Raw genomic sequence first — 17,047 nt, 5'->3', positions numbered from 1 at the left:
TTGACAGTCAAATTTTCAATCTGATTTAACCTTTTGACACTATTATGCACTCTAGAGGCTTTTGAAACAAGTACCAAGTCCTATTATGAGTTTCTGAGTTCATGTTTTTACTTTCATCTTTAAAAGTATTTTTATGCATATTTATTTCACTTAAAAAAATGGTACTTTTTAGTACGGAATCTTACAGAATGCAGTGAAAGACTGATGGGATGGTGAATGTTTAACTTCTAATTCTTACTGATTGAGATTATAACTAATCCAACAAAAGTGCTGTTTAGACTGTGTGAAGATTTAGCTATTAAAAGGTCAGGACTGTTGCTCCAATCTTAGTAAAAACTGTTTGTTGTATGGAATGATACAAACACTCATATCACTGTCTCTTAACACATACAACACAAAGTGCCTTTAACCAACTAAAAAGTCTAGGCTAATCATAAATACATTTCTGAGTTCATCTTTTATAAAAGCACCTAAAACAACGATTGTATGAAGTGAATTAGAAAGCAAATTTACTTGGAATTTTACTTTTATTTGACACCTTTCCTAAATACTGCACATCTAGAAAAAAGCCAGTAAAATCCATTCCTCTTTTGTGTTGACATTTTTGAGGCACTGTGTTTGCGTTATCTAAGTAAAATAACAAGCATGTCTTTCACACATGTCAGTATCTATAAGATTTGTGTTTTAACTGCTTATTTGTGTGGTGGCTTTAAAGGTTTTAGTAGGTTGAAGAATTTTCAATCATACTGAATATGTTGTGATAATCAACATTCTACATATTTATATAATCATAGCAATTGTAACTTTATCTTAGCAACAAATCTCCTATTTGTAAATTTGATATTTCATATTAACCCAAGGAAATCCAGTATTCGTTTGACCATAATAATCTAAATAAGAGGAGCAGGATTCTCTGCTGATACCTTCACTGTGATAGTAGTATTCTGCTTGTTTTAACATTATCTGATCCTGACTTTTCAGTCTTTTTTTTTTTTTTTTACCAAAACAGCATGAATCAGGCTTTACACTCCTGTGATTCTTAAAACACTGAGGCTAGCTCTGAATAACATAACATTTTATTAAAGAATTGTTCAACATTCAACTCTCTCAACAGTGAAAGAAAAAGGATCTACAAAGGACAAAAGAAGAACTTGTTTTTTCTCCAAAAAGACTTGTTCTTTTTTCCATCTAATAGTTAGTCTATATTTTCCCACTATGCATGGGTGGTTCAACAATCCCCACACTTGCCTTTTCCCCTGTACAAGCCAGGACATTTATGTACAAGGGTCAGTATAGGAACATAAAAACTACTAATTTTCTTCTAAAATACAAGAACTAAAAAATGTAACTTTAGTACAATGGACAAGAAGAAACAATGTTTTTTTTTCTTTCATAACAGGTAAATACTAAAAAAGTACAGTATTTTTTCTCGATATAAATACATGAAGGATAAATAATAGTCATACAAAACAGAAAGTCTTTTTTTAAACTGGCTATAACAAATAAATATTTTATATGAATGTTCACTTGAACACACATTGGCAAAAGACGCTTTGATTGGAGGGCCTTTCGTCTTCAAAATAAGATTTCATTATTATTATTTTTTTTTTTTTTTTTTTACCTTTAACCATCAAAATGTAAACTCTAAGTGCAACAATGATGCCCAGATGTGGCAAGCTTTTGTGTAAATCATGCACTTTTAAAAACAAAACCAGGGATTCACTTCCTAAACATCAGCAAGTTTAGAGAGAGTCGAGCGCACACTGCTTGTGTTTGTTCCACACTGCATAGGCTCTGTGTGCACTGTATGCACTCACTGATGGTTCAAGCAAATAAACCCAGTAGTTTTAAAAATGTGTTTTACACAGCAGCTCTGACTTCTGGGACATGCATTTCTTGTTCAAATATATACCCTGTATCCATGTTAAAAGTCAAGATATGTGAGAACAAAACAACACAGGAGAAAGTGTGGACTTTTATGCATCGGTGTCCTCTATTGTAAGTTAACTCTTCCAAAGTGATAAAGAGAGAGAAAGAGAGAGCGAGAAAGAGAGAGACAGCAATGATATACCTCAACATAAATAAATAATATTCTCTGCTCTTTCGCATTTACCCTGTGTCAATAATGTGCTAAAATAAGGAATTTTAAATGTTTCTTCCATGTCCTCTCGTGTGTTTGTTTGAAGGTGTCAACAGCTGGCGTACCCTGGCTATGGAGGTGTGTTGATGAAACATTGCTAGCTTAGCACTGCTGTGTGTGCATGAAGGTGTGATTAGCTAAAGTAGCTTAGCACAGATGTGTGTCGATGAGTACTTTAGCAATTGAGCTCATAGCTTCTTAAACCCTGTTCGAGCGATAGGTAGGCTGTCCGTGTGATGGATGTGTGTGTATGTGGTTGGGAAAGGGGGTGGAGGTGGTGGTGGTGGTGGTGGTGGGGGGGGGGGGGTAGTCTGGGGAACTGTGGGAGGTTTTGCCTCCTTCTGAACCCATGTGCTGCTGCCATAGACAAGAGACAGTGGGTTAGTAAAGACTGGGTCTGAGATGGTTATACAGCAGGAGCCAGAAAGGGACAGTGACCGTCGAGTGGTTTTTGCAGGAGAAGATGTGTTCTGCCAGCTCCAGCTATATATTTCTGCTCTCCATTTCACTCTGTCTCCTTCTTTTCTCTCTCTCGCAAGCTGGTATAGAGACAGAGTCCTCCACATAGCTCAACCTGGCTGACAACAACATGTGTTGTCTGGAGGGGAAGAGAACTCAGCACCATAAATCTAACCACCTTGTTAACTGGGCATTAAAATTTCAACCATTTCATTTAGAAGGGGGAGAGCTGCGTTCATATATGTGTCCTATTAAGTATCAAAGTACAATTTTAGACTAAATGCTACCTCCAAAAGAGTCCTTTTAATACACAGTAGCCAAACTACTCCAGAATTTGCTGTGCTCACGTGCCCAACATACACACACAATCACTCCTCACCCCACTTTCTACTTGAAAGGCTAAAAATAGAAACATAACTAAGTTCTCAGTTTTTTACAGTATCAGGAGACCTGTATAGTCTGGGAAAGCATTATATTAAATTATAAAATAAATTAGTTTTAATAATGTTGTACTTATTGCTAAGTGTCTTAAATTCAAAATTTTTAGGGTTTTTTTATGCTGTTTTGAACAAATCTTCCTGATTTTTTCTGTGCGAACATGGTGGTTTTCATTTCAGTCTCAATCTGACAAATGACTATACAACGGTGCTCAACGTGGATCCTGTCATACTAAACAGCTGCCAATGTATCTCTGCCATAAGACAAGCTCCTTGATATGCATTGTCTGCAGCAGCAAAGAGCAGCATGGGGACTGAATGTACACCTGACCTCTCCCTACAATACACCTCATTTCCCTGGGGCTGTGGAATACTGTGTAGATGGGTTCGTTTTTAAAATGACTATACCACTAAAGTAAAAGTTAAATGTTTAATCCAAATTCAAATATGATTCAATATGGTTTAAAATTTGTGTTACTTAAAGTTTGTGTTACATAAAGTTAGAGCAATAGACATTATACTAGTTAGTTTAATAAGTTTGAAAAATCTATTTTAAAAAAGAGTTTGCATTATAATACACTGCTGTTGTTTCCAGCATTGGATATGCAGATATGCCTTTCATCAAGTTATTTGACAATATGAAAGGTTTGGGTTCATCTGTGATACTCGATACTGCTGTCTTTTTAAAATTAAATTACCTGCCGTTTCAAGGTAGCACTGAAAGGTCTCGTCTTAATCAGATTTAGTGGAGCTCTTTATGAAGGCAGTGAAAACAGGGCGGTGGCAGAACACTACCCAACACTGGCTGTTCCCCTTTGTGACTTCAGAGCTCAGGACAAACCACTGGACGGCCCCTGTGAGTCTTCTTTTGCCTCTCATGCTATCCTGCTGCAGCACTAGTCTCCCTATGTGTAAGTCTGTTTGTGAGCCATGATTTGTTCGATGTGGTCTTCACTTTTTTGTATGTTGTCATTTTGTTCCAAACCTGCTACAGGTGAGTGAGCTTGGGTGCTTCCTGGATTCTGCCCTGAGTCGAGGTGTGGTGTGCCGACAGTTCGGTGTATGTCGGGTGTGTAGGTGGGTCACAGGGACCCGGGGGACCCCCTCCACCCACATGGTGCTGGTTGGCAGCTGACATGGGCCCTGCGCCATTGTAGTCCATGGTTTGGTGGTGGGGTGGGGTGGGGCCGAGGTGGTTAAGCCCATACATGGAAGGCCCTGAGCCAGGCATGGGTTCCACATAATTAGCACCCCCCACATAGACTGGACTGGCCTGTATATTGGTGGGTGTCCCATAGCCAGCACTATTAGCCTGCACTAGGCTATGGTGGGGATGGGGATCACCATAGTCTTGTTCTGGGGTGCCATACTTCTGCTGGGGGGGGCAGCCCTTCATGGGGACATTTGAATAGGCAGTGGACATGGAGTAAGACACTCCCTGGTGGGGCTTGCCAAAGGATGGTGGAGATGGCGCGTCATAGCCTGTGCTGCCTCCTCCACCTCCCCCTCCCATTGGGTGCATTGAATTGAGAAAGCTGGCAGAAGACTGCAAGGGCAGAGGAGGAGAGCCTGTTGGTGAGGGCCCTCCAGAGCTGGAACTCAGGCCCTTGTTCTTCTGGTCCTTCTTGTACTTCATGCGTCGGTTCTGGAACCAAATCTTGATCTGGCGTTCTGACAGGTTGAGCAGGTTGGCCATTTCCACGCGTCGTGGCCGGCACAGGTACCGGTTGAAATGGAACTCCTTCTCCAGCTCAACAAGCTGGGCACTGGTATATGCTGTTCGAGCCCTCTTAGATGATGCTGACGAGCCACCAGTTGGACTCTTCTCCCCGCTGCTGCCACTCTCAGCTCCTCCTGATGCTGACAAGAGAACAAAAAGTGAATGTGAGAAAACATGAGGGCATAGCCACCCACAGAAAAATACCTGGTTGACAGTGGAAGAAAGGCAAGAAACCAAGGATATTTAAAAAAGAATGTTGGCATCTTAAGAAGGTAAAAGCTGAGAGATCGAGAAAGGTAGAGAGAATATAACATAATCAGGCTGCATGCTGAAGGAAATTAAAAGCATTCAGGTTCTTAATAAAGCAGAGGGGGTGTCTAGCAGGCCGACTGAATCCCTTGATATTAGTTGTCAACACTTCATAACAGTGGCAGTTATTAAGCTGTGGAGGCCCCAGTGCTGGCCGAGAGAAGCTAAATTGCATCTTGGCTGGAAAGACAAACCCCCCACAGCAACACCAGCTGCAGCACAAGGACTCATGAGCAGGAACTGAGGTTGACCTGCACTCACTTCAATTTGCTTGCCAGGAAAAGTCAAACTTCTCATCTCATTTATGTCATTATAACAGTGAATTCTAATAGAAACAGAAAGTTGTTTAGAGAAAAGGGATTGAACACATGCATATTTGATAAAGACCTGTTTCCTATCATTTTCTCTCCCAGGAAGTACATTTGTGGATCCAGTGAAGTTCTGAGACAACTAGTGATGACAGTGAAATAGCTTGAGTCTAAAGTTATTTTCTTTAGCTCAGAATTTTCCATATGGCAATGAACTCCTGTGCTTTTAAAACTGTAGTACCTGATAGTTAAACTAAAACAGTAACACGGGATAATCCGATAGCTTCAACCTCTTTTTTTTCCTATCTTGAGTTTTTGATTATGTTATACAGTTGCTCAAAACAACATAACCTCTCTCATCCTTGTGTGCACGTGTGGCACAGCAGCCTCTGATATAAATGTTTGTATGTGCGTGCTAGCGGTGCATTCTCATTAGTAACAGCTGATACAGTACAGTTTAAGGAAACCTAGATCCAGTCATTCATTATGTTTTCTTTGTTATCGTATTTCTATAAACAGAGATGGAAAGATGAGAGCAGTAACTAGTCTGGAGCAGTGACACTCTCTAAATGATTGTTTGAAATTTTCATTGATAAACAGTCTAATCTCTTTTCAGTTTTTTGTCTGGTCAGCTGAAATGTTTTTGAATATGATTATCACACTCATATTCATTTTTTCTGAATGATAACCACCAAATGAAATAACATATCTGTCTGCCTCAATGACTGTGTTCTTTTCCCGTTATCAGACATGCTGATGGTATTCAAATTTATCATCCAGATGCTAATATCTTCCATTTCAAATGTCTGTTCATCATTCTCTCACCCTCTCCTTGAAAATCTATTTATCTGTTATCATACATGACATTTAAATTCTTCCTGTTAATATCTTTCTACTTAAAGTGGCTTTTCAATGAGCAACAAAAATGAGGAGAAGGAAGAAAGGCGAGCAATCGGAAAGCAAATCATTTTCATGGAGTGATGAAAGGAGAAAGAAGTGCAGGATAGGGAGGAGGAGGTGGAAGAATGAAGAGAGGTATAAGCTACTGGTTGCAGGTTTGTGGCAGCATGTTGATAGACTATATTTTTACCTTAGTGATGTCTTTAGAGAAGTTTTTAGTCTTACTTGATAAGAAAGTCATCTCAAGATAGCCTGCCAACAAGGTTTATGTAACTCGCTTAACTATTATTCTTTTCCTAAGATTTGACACTAATTCCCAGTAAAACCAGGTATTTGTCATCTCTGAATGTCTGCAAAATTTTCCAGTTCAGTCAAATATGAATAAATATATCTTTTGTTATTCTTGTAATTCTATCTATCAATTTCGAAACTGTCAAATATTTAATCTAGTTATTAGAAAATACTTTCTCTGTATTTATGTACAAATTTTGTAGAGTTAGATAATAAAAATAATTCATTTGGTCTAAAAAATGTCTTGGCTGCCAAGGTGATACATTCTCTCTGTTGAAAGAGTGTAAAGATGTATTGCAGGAATTAAATATATTTCATATAATTACATATAGTTTCAAAGTCTCAAAACATAATGTTTACAATTTATGCCGATGTACCTGAACAAACAGATTGCTTTTTCATGACTGCTTCACATTTTGTCATTGAAATTTGACTAGCCTAACAACTCCATCCCTGACAGGTTCCAGGAGATCAATGCAAATTCCAACTGTTGTTCATCAAGAAGTAGTTCCAGGATATGACTGTAAAACTGCACAATGTTGTTTTTACCTGTCTGCTATTCAAAACAAAGCAAAATACAACCTTTTTCTTTCCTGACTTTTAAAGGTATAGTTGCTCTTAACAGAACCACGCCAGCTGTTTCTTCCTGCTTCAAGTCTTTATTTTAACTACGGGCTAAGTCTAATTCATCACTGGTGTTGACCGTAACCCTATAGCATGCAAACATTTCATTTTTGACACATCACAGAACATGGATTTTCTGCTGCTAATAGAAGTAAATGGGTTTTCCTCCCTTTTCATGTATTTTACTGAACACTTCTTTTAGTTTTCAATATTGGCCAGACAGTTTTACATTAGACCTTTAGCGTCTTTTACTAATGGAAACAAACTAAAGCTGGAGCTTACGTAACCATTCTGTTAGTGAACTGGTCACTGAAAATACTCAGAGATCAATGGCTTTAGTAAACTCCACTTACCAGCTACACTATTAACTACCAAAATTAACTAGAACTACAATAAACTCAGTCACCAGATACAGAGAGAGAACAGAACAGGCGGCTACTAGTCCCTGTCTCAGCTAGTGCCTGTGGGAACCTGGCTTGCCATAAAAGCCTAAGAAACCTTGTAAATTCTCTGGGGATCTGATGCTGGAAAGAGGATGTTGATAAGAGAGGTGAGGAAAGAGGGATGTGGGATAATAGGAACAAAGATGCTAATGAGGAAGGAAAATGAAAGAGGAAAGGAAGGACTGGGGGAGCCAGGGAAAGCAATAATGAGAGATACAAAGAGGTAGGCTGTGCTGTAACTGTGGGGGAAATCAAAGCAAAGACAGAAAGACCGACAGAGACAGGTGTATTGGAACACACCATTGCCAGAGTTGTTGCTGGGTGAACAGTTTTTCTGCTTAGTCGTCTGACGACACTCTTTCATCCAGGGAAAAATCTGCTTGGCCAGGGTTGGGTTGGGCGGCAGTGAAGAGGATGAAGACGATGTGGAAGATGATGTAGAGGAGGAAGAAGTAGATGACTTATTGGTGCCTGATTTAGAGAGTGAGGAGGACCCAGTACTGCCACCTGGCTGCTGAGCCCCAGTATTACCGTTGCTGGGGTTGGGGGGAAGTGGAGGGGACACTTGGGAGCCAGGGTGGTGCTCAGGTGGCAGACTGGGCCGCATGCAGCTGCCATTCAACTCCTTGGTCTTGGCTAGCTGCTGCTGCTGGTGGCCACCATTACTGCCCAGTGACTGTAAAGAGCAGGCAGAGCGCTGGTATGAATCCACATCCAGATGGGTAGCCGACTGGAAGATCGGCTGGTGGTGAGACGCTGGGACCGGGGCATCATAGCCCCCGAAGCCATTGGCGGCTGCTCCTGCTCCCACTGCTGCCCCCTGCACTGGGTAGGATGAGTAGCCACCAAAAAGTGTTGAGGAGTTGTCGTAGTATGTTGTTTTCTGCATCTCTGTGAGAAGTGGCGGCGTCTTCTTGTGCTCCGGTCCTTATTGAGAGCCACTGCCGGAAGACCATTTGGTACCGGGGGTCACGTGACGGTGTCTCTCCAACGGTCCCCTGCAACCTGACCTAAAAGGTTAGGAAGAGACAGAAAGAAAGAAATGAGAAAGATAAATCCATCTTCCTTGAATGAAAGGCACCATGACGTGAATAGAAACCACTGCTTTTCTTTCCACAGCCCCCATCCCCCTCCCTTTGGAGGCCAGTGCACAGCCTGCAGACGCTCTTCTGATCTCATTGCACAGCCTTTCTTGTACAAATGCACACACACACACACACACACACACACACACACACACACACACACACACACACACACACACACACACACACACACTGCTGGGTGGGTCAGTTATTTAATGTTGCAATTTCTGTTTAAATTGTAATTAACTGCAGTTTTTATTACTGCTATAGTTTGTTATTATCAATAACAGCCATTAATCTGTAGTTGTAGATTAATGGCTTTTATTTTTTTTTATGATTTTAACCAATTATTTTCTGTTTTTATGCAACGAAAATTACGCAATTTACTTAGATTTGTTTTTAAACAGAATAAATTAAAATCCATCATCATAAAATTTTAAGATATGTTGGTTCTTCTTCCATACATTCCAGAGATATTCGTTATTTTTGAAGTTTTCCTAATAAAGAATTACCATCAAAAGTGTGCTGTTATTCGGGCTGAAAACGACATTTTATGTGTAATGGCGGCAGTGGACACGGCCCATATCTATTTTCCTTTGTGACTGATGTAGGTAGTCTATTTCTGTCAACCTCTACTTTCCGCCTGTGATTTACTGTGTTCTCTCTGCTGTTACCTCACTTGTCTTCACTCACAGGAATCCAAGCGGAAAGGATTTTTGTTTCACCAGGGTTTTTTCCCCCATAAAAAAGAATCTATCTATCTATCTATCTATCTATCTATCTATCTATCTATCTATCTATCTATCTATCTATCTATCTATCTATCTATCTATCTATCTATCTATCTATCTATCTATCTATCTTAAACGGAGAAAAAAGTAACAAATATTACTGATGACGAAAAGTATTTAAAAGGTGAAGTATAGGTTAGAACTCGGATCTCAGTATACAAGTAATGTTTTATGTATTTACTGATTTATTGATTGATTTATCGTGAGGTAAACAGTAAATGGAAACATATTATAAAATGTAATTGCGCTCAACAATATACGATTTATATTGTTTTTTGCAAAAAAAAAAAAAAAAAAGACAAGACAAGAAAGAAAGGAGGCTCCCGGCAGAAATTTCACTAGTCAACAACCCATGAGGGTTAAGCTGTCAGAATGCTCAATCACGGCGCCTTTAGTTAAAAAGAGAGAAAGAGAGAAAAAAGGAAAGGAAAAACAGCAGGGTTAGCCTCCACACACTGTATCTTGCGCTCACCGCTGGTGTGGGCCTGTGGCCGTAAAAGGCCGGCTTGACAGACACGAGAGAACACCTGGCATTCGTTGCTTCTGTGGAGATAAACTGTCTGACGCAGAAAAGAGGAGATGAAGCAGCTCTTCCATTACACACAAGCTGAGCAGCGCTAGCACTAGCTACATCTAAAACTAGGCCTACTGGGGCTTTCCAAGTTAACCCTACCAGTATTTTAGCCTGGCTCCCGGCTCCATATTGCAACAACGGCTCACTATTATTAGCCATCTCTTTTATTTCGCTCTAATGTCGAAGATATTTTTGTATTAGTCCTGCTATAGTGGATCTCGTTTAGGAGAAATGTATAGAAAAAAATAAGGTTAAAAAAAAAACAAAACAAAAAGAAAAGAATTTGCTGAAGCACGTGCGAAGGTAAGACGATACATTAGAATGACAGATACCAGGCCCGAGCTTCATGAAAGCTGCACCGAAAATAGGATTGTGTGTATCGAAGTCTACTTCATATAGCCTACTGATGGTTCTGCACACGGTATATATAAAGAACAGGCCTGAATGATATACCGCCAACATAACTTAAGATACTAGAAGAAGGAATTGGAGATAGTAATGCTATCAGCGTGATAACAACAAAAACCATCAAATTTGTTTTATTGATATCTGTCTTCTACCAGTAACACCAAGAAATCGCAGTTCAGTCACCAATAACTTTATAGATTGGTAAAATTGTGCTAAAATAATATAATTCACTTTTCAACTATTTTAAAATGTGTTCCCATTTTTTTCTCAAAATCAAATAGTCCAGCCTTTCTCCGGCTCTCAGCACGTCACACATGTCACCCATTTATCTTTCTAGTAGACAACCTGGAATCCTAATTATTTACTCTAAGGAATAGTCCCAACGACAGAGGGAGAAAGATGGAGGCGGGTGGGGGGGAGTGGGGGGGCATGGCAGTGAGTGTAGGAGGAATATGTTATTAAATCATATCGCTGTTTCGCCATTAAACGGGACACGTAATGTCTCTGCCCCTGGCTTGTAGTGCTACAGCTTAATACAATCACCAACTTTGCTAGACGCCTGCCTGAATAATCCACTTACACTGACAGAGAAACAGCCACCCAAACAAAAACAACACAGAGAGGGAGATAGAGAGGGGGAGAGGGAAGAGAAGTGGTGTGGGGGGGTAGAGAGGAGGCGGGTCGGCCTTGGTGTCCAGTGTCTGTGTTTTATCCTGGGATATAAAATTACAAATGGCGTCTGCCATGAAGAGCTATGTAGACAGTGAGACAGAGAGAATGCATTAACTTGGACAATCCACGTATTCTTTATCCCATTAACAGAGAGAGAGAGAGAGAGAGAGAGAGAGAGAGAGAGAGAGAGAGAGAGAGAGAGAGAGAGAGGCCAATTATACAGACTCTAAACGACAAACAATAAAGAATTGGCCATATCTGAGCTATTGTTGCTATGTTCACGGTCTCATTTTAGACTGAAATCGCTAAAGGCGCTAAATATTCATGTGTGATTAAAATTACACCATCAAAATATTTTAGGAATAATTAAAATGCATCCCATATACCCAAATGATAATAAAACAGGAGCCTGTGGAGGGACAAAAATTGAACGAGAAAAGTGCATCACCCATTACAGAAAAACAGCCGGCCATCGCTCCTAAATATAATTTAAGTGAGGAAGAGGCGTGGAAAGCGTAGTGGAAGAGATGAGGACGGAAAAAGCTGAACAGAAAAGGACAGAGATGGACGGTCGAAAGAAAAAGGGGGGTTGCTTGTGGCGGGTAGCTACGGCAGTTTAAAGCATTGTGAACTCTTCTTGAACCGGGATTGAAGTCATACAGGCCATAAATCACTGAGCCAGCCACTCCGCGTCCACAAACTGCACAGCGAGCAAACACACTATGTATTTCTGGCTTGTTGTTTGAGCTCGCGCTGGCCTGCTTGCCCGCCGATGATGTTCCTTACCTGCCTTAGCACCGGTGATCCCAGTCCAGTCCGGCACGGACCCAACAGCACCGCATCATAGATTAGTCCTCGCACGCGTTCAGTTGGTAATCAACAATAACAGATAATTAAATAACAAATCCGCTCGTTTGGTCGTCCGTTTTGCTCTCCTCTTCTTCTTCCTCCTCCTCCTCCTCCTCTCCTCTCTCCTCTCCGCAAACCCCGCTACTCCTCCGGTGCTGTCTCGAGACTAGCACGGCTGCTCGCGACCACCACTTCAACAACACCTCCTGAAGCCCCAGCAGCGGCAGACCGGGCTGCGCGAACAGGACACCTTGTGGCATGAACGACTGGCGGATGAGAGAGTCGGAGGGATCCAAGACTATCGGCGGGGGCTCAGTGTGCGGGAAGAATTAACAGACGGGCTCGGTGCAGGCTACAGGCAGGCTAGTTAGGGCATGAGCTGAACGAGCTTACCGGGGAGCATGCCTGCTACCCCCCGCCTCCCCCCATCCCCCCCACCCCACCCACCCTCCACCCCAGCGCCAGCGCTGCCTGCACCGCTTCTGGCTGATAACAATGGCCTCAAATTTCTTTCTCTTTTAGCCACTGTCCTTCACACGGCCGGCCAGTCATTCACACAGCCACAGAGGAGTATGTCCGCCACAAAATGTCACTTCATCTTATTTTAGGTAGTTTTCTATTCTTGTTTTTTATTTCCTTACGGCTCTTCTTCTCTAAGTCTCCCCGAGGCTCATTTTCCCCTGGTGTTATTCCCGTCTGCCCCGGATCTGTGCTCCTTGCTTCGGTCTTAGGTAGGCTATAGGTGTGTGCCTTGCACACGGCTAGCAGCAGCACCAGTTTACAGCCTACAGTCTTCTTTGTGGTTGTGGTAGTAGCCTGGATATTCTCGTTATGATGGTGAAAATATGCCCCAGTATCAGAGACTCTCACAGGCCCTGTAACGAACGGAGTAACCAGATTGACGGCTGGACGAGATGATTCCCTCATCAAAAAGTCAACGTCACTCAAGAATTATGCTAATTGAGCTGGATCTAGCCATGCAAGCAGGCTAGACACATGTAGATTGTTTTTTCCACGTGTCACCATAACTTTAACTCTAATAAAGTCTTTGACTTTTTTGTGCTTTTCACTTCCTGTTATATTGGTTATACATAACCTAAAAGTTTATATTTTAACAAATTGAACTTTTTTGAGGGTATTGAGGCAATACTCTCAATAAACCTATATTTTAGAGGTTTGTATAGAAGTATTTTTTAGATGTTTTAAAAATCCCACTTAAAGGCTGTCTATATGCTACTATAGGCCACGTGGGCATTCTCTAACCAGGCCCAGGTTAACTAGTAAATGTCCAAAAAGTGTCACTAACGATGTGTATCATTATTAATCATAAATTATATTTTATGGTCTATAAAGTTAACCTGGTATTACATTTAGCTTTAATTATTTATTTTTGAAATTGTAGAGAGCATCTGTGTACTTTAAAGTCTATAGGAGGCAACAAGCAAAAAAAAAATCACGTGGTGAGGTCAACATATAAAACAAGACAGTCGCTCACAGTAAAAGGTTTATTAAAATTGCTGACCTCATCTGAAAATACTGCTTGGGACATATCATCGACAAATGCAAAGTTTATGGGGAAAATGCTTAAGCTCCTGGGCTAAGCTCCTGTAGTTTTCTCTTTCGGCAGGATGACTTTGCTATGTGTTTTTGTTTACATCAATCCGACTCTTTTAAAGTATGGATAAAATATTAGCATTCATTTAAATGTAAATTTCCTTCATCATAAATAGTTTTCAAGATTTTTTCAGAATTTCTTTTCAATATTTCTGCTGCTGCCTCGCCGCATAAACGTCACTTAAGACGTATGTAACGGAGGACAGAGTGAGAGGGACAAGACTAACATAGAAGGTGCACATTACGCTAACATTATAGCAAAAAAAGATTGTATGTGATCAATTTGGTTTTAAAGCTTCACTAACAGGGTTTTAAAGAAAGCATTTAAAGAGTCTTGCGTTTTGACTTGAAAGCACCGAGGTGGAAGATGAAGCAGCAGTGCAACAACACTTAAAGAAAGAAAACTGAAGTGGGCTTAAAAATAATAACCAACAGTGAAAAAAAACCTGAGAGAAAGAGAGGGGTGAAAGAGAGAGACCTAAATGGAAATGAAAATATGAGGGGTGTCCTATGATGTTGTCATTACGCCCCCTCACCCCCCACCCCCAACACACACACACACACACACACACACACACACACACACACACACACACACACACACACACACATTCTCTTCTCTAACTCTCCCCCGCTCCCTCTATTTTTATTATTCAGGACGCTACTCCTGTCGTTTATGGCTACGTAAGATTTATGAGTTCTCTAGCACCCAGCAGTGTGTGTGTGTGTGTGTAAACAGCCCGACTTTAAAACAGATAGCATTCGCTGTGGGCAGCAGAAATGAGAGGATGAGCTCGGTGTAGGTGGAAGGTGGGAGCCTGAAATGTGTCCATCTGCAACTTTTCCTTTAAACCAGCCTTTGTGTGGACTGAAGGATCTGCTAACCAACCTCATTACACATTAACCAAAAAGCTAATCAGCTACTTTTTTGTCTTTCTTTTTTTTTTCCATGTGTGGGAGAGACGTGCATGTGGAGAAATAAGCAGAACGGATTACACCTATGCACTGACTTGCAAAAGCACGCCAGTGCTTGTGGAGGACGGCTGTTTTTCTCGGATGGAAGACGCGCATCGACTCTGCATGTTTCGGATTGAGTCACGGATATTGGGTTTCACAACTAAAACGCGGTGCCTTCCTGCGCCATGGAAATCTTCTTTCCTTTTTCCACTTTCTTTCTCCTTTGGGACTATAGATATGTAGGCCACTGAGGATGACACAGGAATTCCCTTTGATTCTGTTTTTCAAACGATTTGAGAAATGCCAATGTTAAAATATCGTGCACAAGTGCAGAATGATTTTTACAGGACTCCAACTGTGAACTATTTAATTCAGCCGCTGTCACTTTAATTGCTGTGTTATGTAAATATAGCTGTATTAATAGGCTATGAACAGTGGTAGCATTAATGCCATTACCGCAGTTACAACATGCAGTTTTAATAACTGTCTATCAAATGATGAACTGACCCTCCATGCTTCTGCCTATAACCCGCGGCCATCATACACTTCCTTTCACACCTCAGGATTATATTACATAAGCACGTGTCATTACACGATATTACATCACTCACACACGTACACGCGCGCACACCCGTAGAATTTCAACATTACAATCACTTTCAACTTCATAAATATTTTCCATATATATGTAACTGCATTTATGCTTAAAAGATATAAATTAAATTATAGAGAGAATACTTCTACTACGAATAGACAAATCAGTTCCTGTAGAAATAGTATACATTCTACACATCAATATAATATGCACAGGATATTGTTTTTTTCAACATATGCAGCGTCCTAATTGTCTAAAAATAAAGGAAAAACTACCCGTCATGCACCTTCCACGTTGCAAAATCGTCACTGTCTTCTCATCTTATAATTCTATTAGCGTGTACACAGCACCCATGCACAAACTTCAGACTTCGTTCTAATGCAGGCTGCATCATGACAAATAATGCCAAAAAAAGTCCGAACTTACCGGAATATTTCCTATTTTCCCCCGAAGTTTTAATGGAGGAAAACGGCTTCCAGAAAGCTCCTAAGAACTGACGTATATTGCGGGAAAAGGGGCATGCGGAGGGGATGGGAAAAGGGTAGGAAAGAGAAAGAAGACATATGCAATCAAACACATCTCGGTAAAATCAGATACAGAGGCGGGTCACCTCTTGTACTCGAATCGAATGGTTGGGTCAGCAGCAACCGCTTGACTTCAAACCCTAAATAATTCACACACAAAAAAAGAAAAAAAAAGAAACAAACAAACAAAAACAAAAACAAAAAACAAAACAAAAAACCAACAACAACAAAGAACGAGGCAATGCTGTGCCTAACACCTTTCTAAAAGTGACCTTTGTGCTAGAGGGTGTGAGATGTTATTGAGTCTGGTTACCACAATTACACATTTGTCTTCTTTCCCTCAAAATAATAAAATAAATAAATACAACAAACAAACAAAAACACGCATGATTTCATATTCAATAATAATCTTGCTTATCCCGTCAGCGTACCAAAATGAGTTATGTAGGGAATAGAGTTATGGAATATATAGAATGCATTAGAAATTGTTCATTTGTAGCAATGGCCTAGAATATATAAACATAGACTTTGTTTAGGTTAGAAGGATTTGTGCAATAAATAAATACATAAATAGCTAAACTGTATGCGTAAATCATAATTACCCATCAGAAATAATGCTCCAGTTAGCACACACGCGGATTAACACAATTATATATATATATATATATATATATATATATATGAAATCTAAAAACTGCAATCGAAATCGAAAGGCATGCCCCGATTGCATCAAAATTCTGATTCTTGCTATTAAAAATGATCATTAGAATTTAATGCAGGGTCTCGTTTAAAAACTTCAAAAGTTAAATAAACTTCATAAATAATGAACACATCCGAAAAAAACCCACACAAAAAAACAACTTTCCAAAGTCATAAATTCTGTTAAGCACCAAACGGGGACTTAAGAGAAGCAAAAAATAGGGGGGAGAAAAAAAAACAGAAAGAGACAGAGAGAAAGAGGAGCGAACCAAAATGAGAACAGGCCCCATAAGGCAAACAGCTGTTTGATCCACGCGGCCCATAAATAACTCAAGCATCACTGAGTGAGAAAACACTCATCCTGGACAGTCCTGTGGACAGTCTTACTGCCGGGCTGAGGACCCACAGCAAGAGATCACATCTAGCTCTGTCCACAGATAAACACATATCCATCTGCTGCTGCGCGGGGCCGTAAACACTGCGTAAAGCGGAACCGTATAATTATATAAGTGGATCACAGGATGAAAAGTGTATTCCATGTTGTTGGCTATTATTATTAAAGTGCTGCAATAAAATCTCAGAGCCGTTCTCCTTCTGCTTCTGCTCCTGACAACTTCACCCAAACACATAAATCAAACGCAAAGGATC

At 40.5% G+C, this 17,047-nt stretch overlaps 1 protein-coding gene and 1 long non-coding RNA gene across 12 annotated transcripts in view; one reads left to right on the top strand and one right to left on the bottom strand.

Moving 5' to 3' along the window:
- Positions 1–1,058: 1,058 nt before the first annotated feature.
- Positions 1,059–17,047, bottom strand: part of hoxb3a (homeobox B3a) — a 79,505-nt gene continuing 63,516 nt past the window's right edge. For 8 of the 11 annotated variants that reach the window (XM_026165918.2, XM_080301035.1, XM_080301036.1 and 5 more), the window contains 3 exons: positions 15,603–15,669; positions 7,932–8,641; positions 1,059–4,896 (listed from right to left, as the gene is read on the bottom strand). In XM_026165918.2, coding sequence (XP_026021703.1) covers positions 4,025–4,896; positions 7,932–8,520 — 1,461 coding nt within the window. In that variant the 5' untranslated portion in view covers positions 8,521–8,641; positions 15,603–15,669 and the 3' untranslated portion in view covers positions 1,059–4,024. Of the gene's footprint in view, positions 4,897–7,931; positions 11,140–11,947; positions 12,385–15,602; positions 15,670–17,047 lie in introns of those variants that run through there. The other 3 variants (XM_026165925.2, XM_080301038.1, XM_080301037.1) reach the window with 3 other exon arrangements.
- LOC145428613 (uncharacterized) lies at positions 4,886–16,987 on the top strand. Its single transcript, XR_013908912.1, has 2 exons — positions 4,886–6,428; positions 7,025–16,987. It is a non-coding gene; the product is annotated as an uncharacterized LOC145428613 (long non-coding RNA).

Source organism: Astatotilapia calliptera, chromosome 4 (assembly GCF_964374335.1).
Source record: "Astatotilapia calliptera chromosome 4, fAstCal68.1, whole genome shotgun sequence".
NCBI lineage: Eukaryota > Metazoa > Chordata > Actinopteri > Cichliformes > Cichlidae > Astatotilapia > Astatotilapia calliptera.
This window is presented reverse-complemented; position numbering and strand designations above follow the sequence as displayed.